The sequence below is a fragment of the Bufo bufo genome, chromosome 2 (assembly GCF_905171765.1).
Source record: "Bufo bufo chromosome 2, aBufBuf1.1, whole genome shotgun sequence".
Classification (NCBI taxonomy): Eukaryota; Metazoa; Chordata; class Amphibia; order Anura; family Bufonidae; genus Bufo; species Bufo bufo.
In genome coordinates this window covers 768,347,916-768,365,790 of record NC_053390.1, presented here as the reverse complement: position 1 = coordinate 768,365,790, position 17,875 = coordinate 768,347,916, and the positions used below count along the sequence as shown (strand labels likewise).

The 17,875-nt window shown below is 47.6% G+C and overlaps 1 protein-coding gene across 1 annotated transcript in view; it reads right to left on the bottom strand.

The window, feature by feature from the left end:
- The window catches only part of TAPT1 (transmembrane anterior posterior transformation 1), a 62,660-nt gene that overhangs the window by 1,616 nt on the left and 43,169 nt on the right, over positions 1 to 17,875 (bottom strand). Inside the window, exons 5-13 of the mRNA XM_040419067.1 lie at positions 16,625 to 16,760; positions 16,309 to 16,406; positions 15,119 to 15,188; positions 13,628 to 13,708; positions 13,049 to 13,158; positions 9,632 to 9,691; positions 8,312 to 8,380; positions 6,476 to 6,552; positions 1,049 to 1,203 (exon numbers count right to left, since the gene is read on the bottom strand). Of these exons, the coding sequence (XP_040275001.1) occupies positions 1,049 to 1,203; positions 6,476 to 6,552; positions 8,312 to 8,380; positions 9,632 to 9,691; positions 13,049 to 13,158; positions 13,628 to 13,708; positions 15,119 to 15,188; positions 16,309 to 16,406; positions 16,625 to 16,760 (856 nt within the window). The remainder of the gene's footprint in view (positions 1 to 1,048; positions 1,204 to 6,475; positions 6,553 to 8,311; positions 8,381 to 9,631; positions 9,692 to 13,048; positions 13,159 to 13,627; positions 13,709 to 15,118; positions 15,189 to 16,308; positions 16,407 to 16,624; positions 16,761 to 17,875) is intronic.

The following is a 17,875-nucleotide window of genomic DNA, read 5'->3' as shown; positions in this document are numbered from 1 at the left end:
ACTGATAAGAATGTGGCATAAGTGTTTATGACCTCTTGGTCATAATATTTATTAGATGAATATCACAAAATTAAAGTACCAGCCACACAGCTAGGAAAACAGTTAACCCTTTGCGACAGAACAGCTCAACATTTTTAATAAAGGCCAATTGAATCATTTGACAAAAATGAGCAACATGCAATAATAAATAAAAAAAATTGCCTCAGAAGGTGTACATAACCTTTAAAAGAGAATGCCTGGGATAGTAAAAATTTGGCTAAAAGCAGAAAAGCTAATAAAAGTAAAACAAAAATATTGACCTGTTCCTGCTAAGACTACTTTCACAGTGTGATCTGGCGGGCAGTTCCGTCGTCGGAACTGCCCGCCGGATCCGCCGATTTGGATGTGACTGAAAGCATTTGTGAGACGGATATGGATGCGGATCAGTCTCACAAATGCATTGCAAGAACAGATCCGTCTCTCTGCTTGTCATGCGGACAGACTGATCCGTCTTATTTTTTTTCACATTTTACCGGTCTGCGCATGCGCAGGCCGGATCCGGTATTTTGAATGCTGGATCCGGCACTAATACATTCCTATGGGGAAAAATGCCAGATCTGGCATTCAGGCAAGTCTTCAGTTTTTTCGCCGGAGAGAAAACCGTGGCATGCTACGGTTTTATCTTTTGCCTGATCAGTCAAAATGACTGAACTGAAGACATCCTGAACGGATTGCTCTCCATTCAGAATGCATGGGGACATGCCTGATCAGTTCTTTTCCAGTATAGAGCCCCTGTGACGGAACTCTATGCTGGAAAAGAAAAACGCTAATGTGAAAGTACCTTAAGTCCACTGCTGCTCCAGCAGTCATGCAGTGAGGATGTCGTCTACATCCCCTGAGCTATGCAGTCTTCTGTTATACACTGAGGATACTGATTTGCTGCAGCAGCCATGCGATTGTATGCAACATCGTCACTGTATGACAAATAAACAGAGACCAGTGGGGTCCACCATAGTGCTGGAGCGGCCGGGGATTAAAGGGGCACCTATAGGAAGAAAGGAGTGCTCACCTCGATTTGATTTGGCCGAGGCTTTCTTCTGCGTTTTCCCTGGAGTACATGTGGGTGGTGGCTGAAATAACTTCTCCTCCATTTTGGCATCTTTGACATACTGACAGGACTTTCCAAGCAGTATAATGCTATTAAGAACCTTCAGTGTTATCAGCCTGGAAATGGAGGGGGGAAAAAATGCATAAGAAGCAAAAATAATCTGTAAGGTCGCCTGGCAATTTCTGATCACCATCCTATTTATATAATTTTATGCACTTATATAGCGCTGACATATTCTGCAGAGCTTTACAGACATTATCAACACACTGTCCCTAATGGGGCTCACAATCTAAGGTACCTATCAGTATGTCTTTGGAGTATAGGAGGAAACACGGGGAGAACATACAAACTCCATGCAGATGTTGTCCTTAGTCGGATTCGAACCCAGGACCCTAGCGCTGCAAGAAACCAGTGCTAACCACTGAGCCCCCATGCTGCCCGTGCTGTAAAAGCACAGGGAATATGCAGTCGCTCTATTCTCTGGCTAATAAACAGAAGTCCTAATTGGGGACCCCCACCAACATAGAATATTGAGGAATAATTATCTATAGGCTGATTCACAGCTACATTTAACTGATCCGGCAAAGGAACAGCCTACCGGAGTTCCGGCCTTGGTGGACATGAGCGTACACTGCTGAACCCCATTGACTATAATGGGATCCGGCCGCTTTCTGGCATTCGGGACGGATGGGCATGCAGGAGTTTTTGTCCGGCTGGATCTCTGCTGGATCCCATTATAGTCAATGGGGTCCAGAGGTGCACGGGCGTGTCCTGCTATGCCAGAGATCCAGTGAACTCCAACATGCTGTTCATCTGCCGGATCAGTTAAAAGCAGATGTGAATCAGCCCTATACTAAAGGGGTGTCTGCGATTTGAAGAAAGTACTGTAGCTGCAGGAGATGTTGCAAAATTAGAAAACAATCCTTGCCCACCTGTGAACCCCCTGTAGCTCCAGCACCGATACTCTGGTGACCCTACCAGTCTTTGCTTATTTTTCTGGAGCAATGATGCGCTGTACAATCCAAGTGTCTGCTGCAACCAACTACTGGCCTCAGTGGGGAAGCCAAGCATGTACGATGCATGACTGCTAAGGCAGGTGATGTGCTGCAGTGGTCATACAACACATAATCACTCCATGTAAAGAGACATAGACTGTCCGGTCCTCTGAATAATCTGTGCTGAAGCGGTGGGGGATTTAACAGACGAGTCATGTCTTTTCTTTATAATATGCCCTGCAGCTAGTTACATTTCCTGAACTCTTCGACAACCCCTTTATATAAAAAAAAATATATATAAAAAAAATGGAAAAAATAATTAAATATTGCAGTTTTTTCCAGTCGAGAACAAAATTCCCTTCATCAGGAGCCATCTTATAATGACAGTAAGCCAACCTCTAGGAGAACTAATCATTCCGATCACCTAGGGATTCGTTTAGCAGAGCGATAACCACACAACCCGACTGCCTGTATTCTGCGTTTTCCTGTGTGAAATCTTTAGAGCTTGTGGCTTGAAGGGTGGATTGGAAAAGTCTAATTTGACATGAAGATGTAGTTTGGCAGAAATCTTCAGCAGCGGGACCTACCCTGCTGTGATAAACTGGCATCTCAGTTTCGCATATGAAGAGTAAAACTGTCTTATTAACCACATTACTGGAATCTCTGCTATAAAGATGACAATTTACTACCGGGACAAACGGCCCGAGGGTTGGGTGAGAAGGCAAACACAGATCTGACGGCGGACGTAATGGAAGAACATTATTACTTTCCCTTCCCAGACACTCAGAAGACAGTTGTCGGTGGCAGCAGGATAGTGTTTCCATATGTCAATCTCCATTTGTTCAATTCTCTATAATTGTATTTCTAGAGTGCAGATCTCAGCGTTTTACTTCAAGGGACTTAGAGGAGAATCCCCATCTTTCGGAGGTATGGCATAATCATGTTGTATTTCATACATATCACATAGGTGAGGGTTCCAAAGATGGAGAATGGCGGTTGTACAACCTCGCTTGCTGGTAGTCAGAGGCCAATTATCCTATGGTGACCAAGGAGAGATGCCTGCTTGGCTTGATCCATAACTCCCCTGGACATCACATCTCCGTGGATTTAAAAGGGGTGTCCTTCATTTACTTCCCATGTCATAAATACAGAAGAATGGAACACCCCTTCATGGGAATAAAATGCATTTTAGGAATGATTAAAAGGGTTGTCCCACGAAAAATATTCTACAGTTTTCAAACCAGCACCTGGATCTGAATACTTTTGTAATTGCATGTAATTAAAAATTTTGCATAGCCATTGAATTATTCAATAAAATGTATCTGTATAGCGCCACATGCAGTTTTTTTTTCCTTATTTCTTTGTCCTGCTCACTGAGATGGCTGCACATGCTCAGTTTCATCCTTCAACTGCCTCCTGAGCTGTGACAGGAGGGAGAGCTGAGACACGCCCCCTGAGCTGTGACAGGAGGGAGAGCTGAGACACGCCCCCTGAGCTGTGACAGGAGGGAGAGCTGAGACACGCCCACTGAGCTGTGACATGAGGGAGAGCTGAGACACGCCCCCTGAGCTGTGACAGGAGCGAGAGCTGAGACACGCCCCCTGAGCTGTGACAGGAGGGAGAGCTGAGACACGCCCCCTGAGCTGTGACAGGAGGGAGAGCTGAGACACGCCCCCTGAGCTGTGACAGGAGGGAGAGCTGAGACACGCCCCCTGAGCTGTGACAGGAGGGAGAGCTGAGACACGCCCCCTGAGCTGTGACAGGAGGGAGAGCTAAGACACGCCTCCTGAGCTGTGACAGGAGGGAGAGCTGAGACACGCCTCCTGAGCTGTGACAGGAGGGAGAGCTGAGACACGCCCCCTGAGCTGTGACAGGAGGGAGAGCTGAGACACGCCCCCTGAGCTGTGACAGGAGGGAGAGCTGAGACACGCCCACTGAGCTGTGACAGGAGGGAGAGCTGAGACACGCCCCCTGAGCTGTGACAGGAGGGAGAGCTGAGACACGCCCCCTGAGCTGTGACAGGAGCGAGAGCTGAGACACGCCCCCTGAGCTGTGACAGGAGGGAGAGCTGAGACACGCCCCCTGAGCTGTGACAGGAGGGAGAGCTGAGACACGCCCCCTGAGCTGTGACAGGAGGGAGAGCTGAGACACGCCCCCTGAGCTGTGACAGGAGGGAGAGCTGAGACAAGCCCCCTGAGCTGTGACAGGAGGGAGAGCTGAGACACGCCCCCTGAGCTGTGACAGGGAGAGCTGAGACACGCCCCCTGAGCTGTGACAGGGAGAGCTGAGACACGCCTCCTGAGCTGCAGCAGAAAAGACAAATAAATCTAGCAGAGCAATGAATATGGAGATCTCTGGATCCATGTGAGGTACAGGGCTGGTTCTAGCTTTGTTAGAAAGGTATCATGTCCTATATCATGTCTGATTTTCACCTTTTACATTAGTCCTGGGATAACCCCTTTAATCAAAATTTACTAGGATTTCAAGTTAGCGAAATCCTGTTCCCTGGTTCCAGGAAACTGATGAGAAATCTCCCTGTTCTCTTTCTAATGAAGCAACCAGGTCTTCACACAATGGTCTTCCAATATGCTGGATAATGTACATGTGAGACACAGCATGGATGCACTGTGAGGCCCAAATCTACACAGCTCCGATCTTAGCCAAATGGAAGGCCAAAAAACATCAGATCAGTGGGGGTCCCCACACCCCTGCTTGGGCGCTGGAACTACAAGGTAAAAGTGGACCGGCAGGAGTGCGGGGTGTCTTGCCCCCCCCCAATCCAATATTGATGGCCTATACTGAGGATAGGCCCCCAATTTCCTAGACAGCCCCTTTAAGCCGCACACCTCCCAGTAAACTACAGCTACATTTTATCGAATATGGCATAAAAATAACAAAAACAAAAAATAAACCCTTGCATAATCTGTGATTTTTGTTAGGACTTTTGTTGAGAAATCCTGAGATTTACTGTGTTTTTTTGAAGTAGTGAGACTGCTATTATGCTGTAAAGATTACGGCGTGACCCTGAATAATATATAGGGAGGAATTTACCGAGAACTGCGTCTTAACCCAAAGTGTGCTGGAGTAAGAGGTGCCAAATCTATGAAGAGACTTCTGTCTGGTGCACCAGAAAATAAAATCTACGCCGGCATTGAGATGGCAAGGATTTGCGCCAACTTCTGTGGCATGAATTACAGTAAATCTGTTGGGCTGCGGAAGGCCACACCCCCAACACTATGACACACCCACTTGCAAGAGCACAAACAGTGGCTTTTGCGATAAATATTGGTCCCTACAGGTCACCTATCTGTATTGCTGAGATAAGGCTGTGCTAAGGGAATCACAGATGAGATGTAAAGCTGCTAATCTGCCATATACTGTCTGCGCAGAGACGATACTTGTGTATGATAGAAATGGAGTACCGCACTAGACCGCTCCGTGAGCGCCGCAGACAGTGCTATTAAAATGGTAAATCAGTGAGAGGAACAGCAAAGTGTGAATGTAAGTATTAATACTGCGGGGTCTGCAGGGCGCAAGCTACCCATATACGTCTCCAAAATAAGAAACGCCACTTTTCTAGATAATACCGCCAACAAATATAACATTACACCAGCCTCAGCATTAGCGGCACCTATGAAGCATGGCCGTAGCCCACCGACATCAGGTAGCCACGATGTGCTTTGTGACAGCCTGTCTGGTACAGGAGGCAGACTTCCTTACCTGGAGCTCTCGCATGGTGCCAGCTGTACCTATGGACAGAAGGGACTCTTCTCTGGGGATGACGTATGTCCCCTGACAAAATATTCCTGCTTTGGTATATATCCCCCCTCCCCCACAAAGAAAACCCAAAAACCTACAGATATAAAATCCCTAAGACTAGTGTGTCAGTCCCTCTTGATAGTACTCCGTTTTAGAAACAGAAGACACTTCAGGTCCAGAGGGGTGCTCCTTAAACACCTATTAATAAAGACCAAATTGGAGGGGGGGGGGGGGGGGGGGGGTTATTGGCCACGGAATAAAAATTTGTTCGCGTGTCCATGCCGAGGCTGGCGGAGTTGCGCAGTGAAGCCATGCCATGTGCCTGTTCCCTATGGTTTTGTTCACATGTTCCAGATTTTGGTGCTACATCCTCTTCCTGCAGACAATGCAAATGAATGGGACATTATCTACCCCATTCACATACTAAGGGGGAAAAAAAAATTGGATTTTTATGAACATCTGTGAGAAAAATGAGCATTCGGGTGTTCTGCATGGAAAAGCCATAAATTACGGTAGCCCCACTGAAAGGGTCGGATGTCTGCTGCGGATCCGCTTGTGAACGTACAACGGGTTTACATCTGACCATACCATGTGGACTGCAGAGCTATCTGAACAAACCATTATGAAAACTTACCCAAAGTAGAAGAGCACAACGCAGGCGTAGGCCAGGACTCCCTGCACCTTCACTGAACTGGTCACCACTCTGATCAGCTGGAAGGAGAGCACAAGGTTTACTGGGAATCATCTCCATAAAATACTCTGCAGGTCACAATCGTCACACAAGGTGACCACACTAGATCCACAGGGGTCGAGAAATGACAACAGCTTTCAGCTTCTGACCACAAGCAAGAGAAACGTGGTCAGATAATGGTAAAAGGTCGCTCGTGCGGGTCAATGCTAGAAAGTGTGTGGTCCGTCAGATGACTAATGTATGCATGGATCCCCTCTGTGGCCGGTATACGTGTCGCCGCTGTAGTAGGGACAAGCAAATGGTTTTCTGACCAGTATAAACCATGTCCACTCCGGTGCGCTAGCACTGAAGTCAATATGAGGAGGACACTTCCTTGCTGGGTAAGTGAACTGACTCGTGCTTGTAGCAACCCCTTCCTTAGGTCATTAGTATTACATTTGGTCTCTTCACCTCGCCACCTCCACTGGCAACCATTTTCCACTACGCAATCCTGCTTCTGCTTCGCCTGAAGATATGGATGGTCAGACCATGGGGTCTGCACTGGTTTATGATCATACGCATGGTCCAGTGCTTGGCCCCCCGGCCACTGTAAATACATGGGTTTGAATGCCCTGCAAGCAGAAGTGGCTTATTACCATCACTGCCTTCTCTTTCCCAGCATACAATGCTGCTGCCTTTACTGGAACCAGTGATCGCCAGGTTCCAGCATCACACAGAGCAATGCCGCTTCATTCAAAGTCGATAGAACTGATGGCGATACCGATACAGCAGAGTTAAGGCAGTTGTCTCATCATGTAGAGAAAGTGAATACAAGGCACTTACCAATGTATTGTGATTGTCCATATTGCTTCCTTTTCTGGGTTGATTCATTTTTCCATCATAATATGCACTGCTGGTTTCCAGTGGTCACGACCACTCTGCAATTCAGCAGCAGTGGTCGTGCTTGCACAATATAGGAAAAAAAAGCACCAGCCTATGTGCGCTCCCACTGTCCGGGCTACCAGAGAGGCCGGCGCTTTTTGCCTTTAGCGTGAAAACACGACCACCGCTGATGGATTGCAGGGTGGTCGTAACCATGGAAGCGAGCGGTGTATGAATCCAGCAAGCAAAGGAAGCAATATGGTGAACAACAATACATTAGTAAGTGCCTTATATTATCTTTCTCTACATGATAAATGCCATTGGCTGAAGTGAGACGACCTCTTTAACAGTCACAGTCATAACGTGTTAACTCACCAAGTGTGTGTGTGTGTTAACTCTGCTACATCTGTAGCAGTGTACAGCACTTCCTCTCACTGTGCCCCATAGACAATCTCACAGGAATATGCATAGATTTTCTACACTACATTTTTGCTGGCGACACCATTTTTTTATTTTTATTTTTTATTTTTTGATGAAAACCACTGCGCCCCAATGTTTGTCTGTGTGTATATGTAATATATATATATTATAAAACACATTACAGAGTGGATGAAGGAGCCTTCTACTTTTATCTGTAACACTGTAAACTGCACCAAGTGCCTGATTCTTTGTACTAGAAGTAACATTAAACAAGCTGAGCGTCCTGGTTACTGGGTAACGTTCTCCGGGCAGTTACATAGGCATCTGTAATACCGGGCAGAGCCTGCCATTACCATGGCTGCACCCCATCCATCATCTCATTTCTGATCTGTTACATCTGATCTGGTTTTCCTTTGCTTGTGGCAAGACTAGCTTGGAATAAAATGCAAGCCAATGACTATTCTGAACAATCGACCAGAGTTACACATATACACTTACAAGCACGGCAAGCGGGAGAGGAATGAATCCCATCCGCCGGGAGACAGAGTCGCTGTAGTCAGTGTAAGCCTGAAACAAAATAAGAGACGGCGAAATGAATGAGAGATGATATACGAATATGAAGAGTGAGTCATGGTGGGCGAGGAGAGAGGAGGCAGACTGAGGGTCAGGGAGCTTCCGTCACATTGTACATGGAAAACCCCTTAGGGTCCATTCACACGTCCGTGGTGTATTGCGGATACGCAATACACCCGGCCGGCACCCCAATAGAACTGCCTATTTTTGTCCGCAATTGCGGACAAGAATAGGACATGTTCTATTTTTCTTTCCGGAGCTGCGGACCAGAAGATCGGGGCGCGCTCTGGAAATGCGGATAGCACACTGTATGCTGTCCGCATCCATTCCTGGCCCATAGAGAATGAATGGGTCCGCAGTTTGTGGAACTGATGCAGACTCATTCTGCAGACATGTGAATGGAGCCTTAGGTGTGGCAGGTGTATGGTCATATACAACAGACTTACCGAATTGTATGTAATCTGATGGGACTCTGGGGAAAATGACCGGATCATTAACCACTTCGTACATCTTGGGTGCTGGTAGGGTTTTTAAACATGGCGCCTGCATATCCGGTAGCAGGTCTCCACTGTTTCAAATAAGGCCGATCGCGGTCATTACAGCCTTTAGATGCCGTGTTCAAGTGTGATCATGGCATCTAAATCCCGAAAACCTCCAGAAGAGAGCACTTCCGGGTTAAGACCGGTATCCCTGTGTGGCGACCACGGATGGCGGTCATTAATTCTAATACGCGGAGTCTCTCTGAAGCATATTAGAGTTGCAGTTCCTATGTTGGCCAGCAGGCCAACATAGGTGATCAGCAATTAGAGATATTACTATTCTCCTATGGAGGCATAACAATCCTATAAAAATAAACTAATGGACATTGTAGCCTCAGAGGGGCTACAAAAAAATAATAAATAATTAAAATAAATAAAAACTAAAAGATCACCCTGCAAAAAATGAGCCCCCATACAGCTCAGTAGACATAACTATAAAAAAGTTATGGGGGTCAGAATATGGTGATGTAAGTGATGGCAGACCCTAGCGATGTACCATCACTTAGATCAGGGGTCAGCAACCTCTGGCACTCCAGATGTGGTGAAACTCCCAGTTTCCTCCATTCACACCTAAGGGAGCTCTGAAAACAGCTGGCCAAATGTGCATGCTAGGAGTTGTAGTTTTACCACAGCTGCAGTGCCGAAGGTTGCTGATCCCTGACTTAATAATTGAATAGTGTTTATCTAATGCTTTTAAAGTACATACATTTTTTTGACGGCTGCTCACAAGTTCAAAGGCAAGGCTGGCTCTGTATTCACTGTACACCTTCCGGAAAAAGACGGAGACATCAGCGCGCAATTCATAGGAGGAGAAAAAGATGAATACAGGGGTTAGATACAGGTATATGTGATAATATAGGAGGCCGGTCTATACTGCCCCGAGCACTCCTCTATCAATCAGTGCTATTACATGACGGTACGGCACTTGTGAGCCAGTGCATGACCCCCATAGGTCTACATCTCACGGCTCTTCACAGTAACTATAGGAATACATACGAGTCAAGACATTTGGGGCCGTGTAACAATAAAGTGGTATCTATCCTTAAAGGGGTCGTCTCACTTCAGAAAATGGCATTTATTATGTACAGAAAGTTGATACAAGGCACTTACTAATGTATTGTTATCATCCATATTGTCTCCTTTGCTGGCTGGATTAATTTTTCCATCACATTAGACACTGCTCGTTTCCAGGGGTTACGACCACCCTGCAATCCAGCAGTGGTGGTCGTGCTTGCACACTATAAAAAAAGGCGCCGTCCTCTGGTGGTCGGGACCGTAAAAGTGCGCATCGGCTATCGCTTTTTCTTATAATGCGCAAGCAGGTCCACCGCTGCTGAATTACAGGGTGGTCGTAACCATGGAAACGAGCAGTGTATAATGTGATGGAAAAATGAATCAAGCCGGCAAAGGAGACAATATGGACAATCATAATACATTAGTAATAGGGCTGCAGCTAGCAACTATTTTAATAATGGAGTATTCTATCGATTAATCCAACGATTAATCGAGTACCCTAACAAAAAACTAATTAAAAGAAAGTTTTTCTTTATAAAAACTCACCAGCCCCCCGTGCCACCATCTGGCCCCCCCCCCTCTTGTGCCACCATCTGGCCCCCCCCCCCTCTTGTGCCACCATATGGCCCCCCCCCCCTCCCTCTTGTGCCACCATATGGCCCCCCCCCCCCTCCCTCTTGTGCCACCATCTGGCCCCCCCCCTCCCTCTTGTGCCACCATCTGGCCCCCCCCTCCCTCTTGTGCCACCATCTGGCCCCCCCCCCTCCCTCTTGTGCCACCATCTGGCCCCCCCCCTCCCTCTTGTGCCACCATCTGGCCCCCCCCTCCCTCTTGTGCCACCATCTGCCCCCCCCCCCTCTTGTGCCACCATCTGGCCCCCCCCCTCCCTCTTGTGCCACCATCTGGCCCCCCCCCTCCCTCTTGTGCCACCATCTGGCCCCCCCCCCTCCCTCTTGTGCCACCATCTGGCCCCCCCCTCCCTCTTGTGCCACCATCTGGCCCCCCCCCTCCCTCTTGTGCCACCATCTGGCCCCCCCCTCCCTCTTGTGCCACCATCTGGCCCCCCCTCCCTCTTGTGCCACCATCTGGCCCCCCCCCCTCTTGTGCCACCATTGAGTAAATGTTTCAGCCCTAATTAGCAAGTGCCTTGTATTAACTTTCTCTACATGGTAAATGCCACTTGCTGAAGTAAGACAACCCCTTTAAGAGACATATGCGGACAGATTGTTGGTCTCATTATTGGGAACAAATGTTCGTACGAACACTCATTCCCGATAACGGCCCTGTTTAAAAGGTGTCACCGATCACCTGACAAACGAGCAGAACGCTAATCCGATTATTGGTATTTGCGGTTGGTATTCATGAAGCCAACACAGGAAGCAATAAAAACCAGACATGACCAGCGCTCTACAGTATAACGTCTCCTTGTGGCTGCCCCCATACAGTATAACATCTCCTTGTGGCTGCCCCCATACAGTATAACGTCTCCTTGTGGCTGCCCCCATACAGTATAACGTCTCCTTGTGGCTGCCCCCATACAGTATAACGTCTCCTTGTGGCTGCCCCCCATACAGTGTATCCGTCTCCTTGTGGCTGCCCCCATACAGTATAACGTCTCCATGTGGCTGCCCCCATACAGTATAAGGTCTCATTGTGGCCGCCCCATACAGTAGAACGTCTCCTTGTGGCTGCCCCCATACAGTATAACGTCTCCTTGTGGCTGCCCCCATACAGTATAACGTCTCCTTGTGGCTGCCCCCATACAGTATAACGTCTCCTTGTGCCTGCCCCCATACAGTATAACGTCTCCTTGTGCCTGCCCCCATACAGTATAACGTCTCCTTGTGCCTGCCCCCATACAGTATAACGTCTCCTTGTGGCTGCCCCCCATACAGTGTATCCGTCTCCTTGTGGCTGCCCCCATACAGTATAACGTCTCCATGTGGCTGCCCCCATACAGTATAAGGTCTCATTGTGGCCGCCCCATACAGTAGAACGTCTCCTTGTGGCTGCCCCCATACAGTATAACGTCTCCTTGTGGCTGCCCCCATACAGTATAACGTCTCCTTGTGCCTGCCCCCATACAGTATAACGTCTCCTTGTGCCTGCCCCCATACAGTATAACGTCTCCTTGTGGCTGCCCCCATACAGTATAACGTCTCCTTGTGGCTGCCCCCATACAGTATAACGTCTCCTTGTGCCTGCCCCCATACAGTATAACGTCTCCTTGTGCCTGCCCCCATACAGTATAACGTCTCCTTGTGCCTACCCCCATACAGTATAACGTCTCCTTGCGGCTGCCCCCATACAGTATAACGTCTCCTTGTGGCTGCCCCCATACAGTATAACGTCTCCTTGTGGCTGCCCCCATACAGTATAACGTCTCCTTGCGGCTGCCCCCATACAGTATAACGTCTCCTTGCGGCTGCCCCCATACAGTATAACGTCTCCTTGTGGCTGCCCCCATACAGTATAACGTCTCCATGCGGCTGCCCCCATACAGTATAACGTCTCCATGCGGCTGCCCCCATACAGTATAACGTCTCCATGCGGCTGCCCCCATACAGTATAACGTCTCCTTGTGGGCACAAATGTTTTTTTCTTCTAAATGGGTATTTATCGCAATATACATCGTTATCGCGATATATTTCTTAATATCGTTAGTGGGAATATTTTTGATATCGCCCAACCCTAGATGGTAGTCCATGCCGGAGACTTTGCCCCATGTGGCTGACCGCAGAATACAAGCTACCAAAAACAGCACCTTTTGGCCTCAGACACATGACCCTATTCTTCATCCATGTACGGTCTACATTTTTTGCAGATCGCACACCGAACCATTTATTACTATGGGGTCATGAGCACATCCGTATTTTTTGCAGACTACGTGGTGTTCTAGAACATGTCCTACTCTGATCTGCATTGCAGAAGAGAATAGCCATTTCTATTGACGAGGGAGAGAAAAACGCTGAATATACACGAACGGTATCTGTATTTTGTGGATCCGTTGATTGCGAACCAAAATACGGACACGACCTTGCTCATGAAACACACCTGTGAGCTAGCAGAGCCGTCATAAAACAGAACACGGTTTTAAACGGATACTTACATCTGCAGTGATGTCATTGAATTTGGTTATGAAGGCGTGCTTCACGCCGTCCACTGCAATCTCAGAAGCAATGACCATGCACACGTCCGGGAATAAGACCCACAGGTGATCTGAAGAGCGGGAGAAGAAGTTAGAATCCAGTCCTATGGACTATAGGCACTAATGTATACAAAGCTGAGGTTCCTTCTAAAAGGCAGGTGGCACACGGAGGCCCGTCCAGGTCCATACTGGACGCATGAGCTCCATTCAGTGCCATATGTACAGAGCAGCAACTGCACCGGAATATGAAACGTCAAGACGTTCTTTACGGTCTACAGTGTGCCTCCATGATATCAAGGAATATGAACGTTCAGAAAGGATCCACCTCTACAATGGCCCTATTATAACTCTGTAACAACAGAGCTGCACTTACGGCCATGTGGCTTTTTTCCCCCCAGAAACCATGGCGCACCACTTCATGGGTAGTGTCTAGTAATGCAGTAATGGGGCTCAGCATGTGTGACACTATATTTTCCTAATCCTGGACCACCCCTTTCAGTCCAGGCCGGCAGAGGTTCCCATAAGAAACCATGAAATAACCTGGATTCCAGGAGAACTGCTCCATGTTCCTCAAGCATACGATCAGTAGTAGCACATAATTGGTGAAGCGCTCTTTGATATCTGCAACAAACAGAGAGGTTAGAAAATAAAGCGTGCGACCAGGCAGTCTCCGCAGACTAACATTAGCCAGCGGAGCGGGACTTACTGAACTGGTAATACCATAGGACGCCATGTTCCCAAGGCTGCAGTGTATGATGTGCAAATAATGAAATCTACGGTGCGATGAAGTCCAAGCAGCCACAGTGCACAATGCCAAGAGTCTGCCAACCCTGGACTGTAGAGCAGGGGGGGAATTATGCTTCACCAGTTGGCAAGTGTGACTGAGTGGACGCTAGCCAAGAGCTTCCTGCCCCGAATCACGTCGCTTGGTGCGTCGGGAATTACAGGATAATTTACATGGCTTTGTTTGACCTACTGGTGAGCACAGAAATTTGCCTAGCTTGCACAAAGCTCAATTAACCGAATTGGGAGGCAAACATCTTCACCACCGCGTTGCCGGATGGATGCAGCAATGTTTAGCTGGCTAAGGCTACTTTCACACTTGCGGCAGAGTGATCCGGCAAGCAGTTCTGTCGCCGGAACCGTCAAAACATATGCCAACTGATGGCATGTGTGAGACTGATCCGTCTTACAAATGCATTGAAATGCCGGATCCATCTTTCCGATGTCATCCGGAAAAAACGGATCCGGCATTTATTTTTTTCACATTTTTTTCGGTCTGCGACGGATCCGGAATTCCGGTATTTTAAATGCCGGATCTGGCACTAATACATTCCTATGGAAAAAAAATGCCGTCTCCGGCATTCAGGCAAGTCTTCAGTTTTTCTGGCCGGAGATAAAACCGTAGCATGCTGCGGTTTTATATTTTGCCTGATCAGTCAAAAAGACTGAACTGAAGACATCCTGATGCATCCTGAACGGATTGCTCTCCATTCAGAATACATGGGGATAAACTGATCAGTTATTTTCCGGTATAGAGCCCCTAGGACGGAACTTAATGCCGGAGAAGAAAAACGCTAGTGTAAAAGTACCCTAAGCTTGCTATTAGACAGCATAGTTAAAGGGGTATTCCTGCTTTTTTTTTTTTATATTGATGACCTATCCTGCAAATCGGTGGGGGTCTGACACCTAGCTTCTGCTTCCAGCTTAGTTTCCAGCGCATCTACGTTGTAGTGAATGGGATGTGAGCTGCAGTACGCCAGCATGGCCACTGCACAGCCTACTGCTTCTGCCCAAAACATTGTCGGACCCCACTGATCTCATAACGTAGACCTATCCGGAGGACAATATCAAAAAGCTGAAATACCCCCTTTAAGGCTGTTCAAAGCTTCAGACAGTGTAAAACGGTCTCCAGAATGAACCAAAAATTTTCTAAAATGTTTAGATTTAGGAGCTATAGGTGCTCAGTTTTTTTTCAGCTGGTGCCCTGTCCATGACATCCATTAGGATAAATCTGTGGTGCTCACGTACCGCTGTTAGACATTTGGAACAGATTGTTCTTCTCAAACTTCTTGAATACGCTCCCTTTTATTTCAACAAACTGAAAAGCAAATAGACAGAGTGAGAGGACGTGCCGTGGTGCCAGCCTCCGCCAAGGAGAACGGTCACCAGAGATCCGTTATGTTCTTAGCCTGATAATTAGGTCATTTTCATCATGGATCCCGCAGACAGAACATAAATACCTGACAGCGCGGATCCCGCGACTTCGCCGTACAACCCAAAGTGGGGCCGAAGGGCTGAAGAAGCAGCACTCTAATCCATACATGACTGCCACCGACTTGAATAATGAGGCAAGTGAGGCAGCTCTGAATCAGGTTGCAGGACCCAACGTCAGTGTTTCCCAACCAGCGTGCCTCCAGCTGTTGCAAAACTACAACTCCCAGCATGCCCGGACAGCCTTTGGCTGTGCAGGCATCCTGGGAGTTGTAGTTTTGCAACACCTGGAGGCACACTGGTTGGGAAACACTGCCCTACGTCATCCTATAAGTAAGGGTCCCAGAGGTGGAAGGAGCGCCATTAATTCCTCAGCTACTGTGATGTAATGCAAGGCAAATTTGTGGGTGCAACTACCGTCGCTAAGAGAACCAGGGGTGCTCCCGTGTAGTTTAGAGGGGTTCACTTGGCCCAAATGAAGACTGTTTTAGCTCAAAGTGTACAAAATGTTAAATTAAATCCTTGAATAGCAATTGACTAAATAATACAGTAATACTAATTAAAGTGGTTTACAGTATTAAAGAGATTTTCCAAGACTTTTCTCCTGATGATCTATCCTTTGATCGGCGGGGGTCCGACACCCAGGATCCCGATGATCAGCTGTTTGAGAAAGCAGCGGCTCTAGCAGTAGTTGTGTGATGTCATGTTCATCGGTCACGTGGCCTAGGCGCAACTCTGCCCCATTGAAGTGAATGGCGCACTGAGCGCGACCACTGTCAAACGGATGATGTGCTGTGCTTGGCGTGCATGGAGAAGGCTGCGGTGCTACTGCGAACCCCGGTTCCTTCTCAAACGGCTCATCGGTGGGGGTCCCAGATGTCGGACCCCCGCGATCAGTATAGAAGTCTCGAAAAAACCCTTTAAAACTAATGGTGGGACTAACAACAAGGCAGATACACCATATGGACCTCATGCACATCATATACGTTTCTTCTAAAAGCACTTACATTATTAGACATCATGATGGTGAGAAGGGACTTGTTGTGGGAGTTGAAGGCAACATTCAAGGTGGTCGCTTGCACCAATATAAGGATGGCATGTAAGACTGGGGACATAGCCCATAAGGAAAATAACCACGTAGACTGTGAAATTGTAGGACGCCCCCATGTGGTGTATTCTGCAGGTAGGGGAGGTTAGAAAAACATGGCTACATCACTCTTGGCTTTCTAATCCTGAACCTGCACGTTCAGGTATAGAAGTGGTCACTGCAATGCATTCTGGGGCAATTAGTTAGAAATATAACTCAGTCACTGCGAAGGATACAGACATACAAGACGGCCATGAAGAAGTGAGGGATGACACCCAGGTGGGCTCTTTTCCGCTCCTTGGGTTCTGTAGCTGTCCAGTACAAAGCATCCAAAATGTCTTGTCCAAAGGAGGAAAACAGACGATCTGCGACCTGCAGGGAAAGGAAAGATGGCGTTCTTGTGTGCTGCACAAATACACAAGTTACTTACTAAGGGCTCATTAAGACGGCCGTCTGCTGTCCGCAAAAACGCGGATCAGTTTTTTGGCGGATTAGATGCTGTCCCATTCACTTCTATGGGGCCTTTTCTTCCATTGCACGGCTCAGCACAACAAATGAAACTTGTCCTATACTTGTCTGTGAAAATCAGGACATGGCCTCATTGAAGTATACGGGTCAGCAAAAAAACGGAATACAATCCGTTTTTTTGCGGACATGCTGAGCTGTCCGCAAAAAAACGTATCCGCATTTTTGCGGACATCATACGGCCGTCTGAATGAGGCCATGGAGAGCTCTCCACCATCTCTCTACTGCCACCTCTAGGTAACTTCCCTGTATGCCAGTGTCTGACCTATTAACCATTTGGTTATCAGCCAAATCATGTTTCAAGACCTTTTAAAGAAGGACTCAGTTTTTTTTTGTTAGTTTTTTTTACATATATTAGCCATGTCATTGGTTTCACCCCAGCTCAGTTACATCCATACATGGGGACCTGGTCATGTGATCTTGAGTCTGACCCCCAGCCCAGAGCTGGCTGTATTGTGTAGACAACAATGGTCTCTCTGTGTGAACTGCAGAGCTGAGACATGTCATCTCGTGCCTGCGCTGTATCTTCCAGATCTCGGGGGCACAGCGTGGACATGACAGGTCTCGGCCGCTCAGTTTCAATCTGTGCAGCTTGGAGCGCAGCAGGAGAAACAATGAGCATGCGGTGAGACCAGAAGATACAGTGCACAAGAAGACTAGCTCTGTCAATCCAGGGGAAGGGACTGAAGCGGATGGTGCTCTGAGGGCTCTGGCCAGCCCCTCGGTGCTCAAGTTTAAATCAAAATGCAGTTTACTCAGTAATGAGGCCATGGAGAGTCTATAATAAGAGTATCGCTTTTATCATTATGATCAACCTACCAGTCTGTATGGCTGATTTAATAGGGTTGATCCTTCTGACATAGGCTCTTTAATGTTTGGGAATGAAAAGAGTAGCAAAGAACCCTGAGACTACTCTTTTTTTTTTTTAAAGTTACTTGTAACTTTCAGTCCAAGCGAGTTGC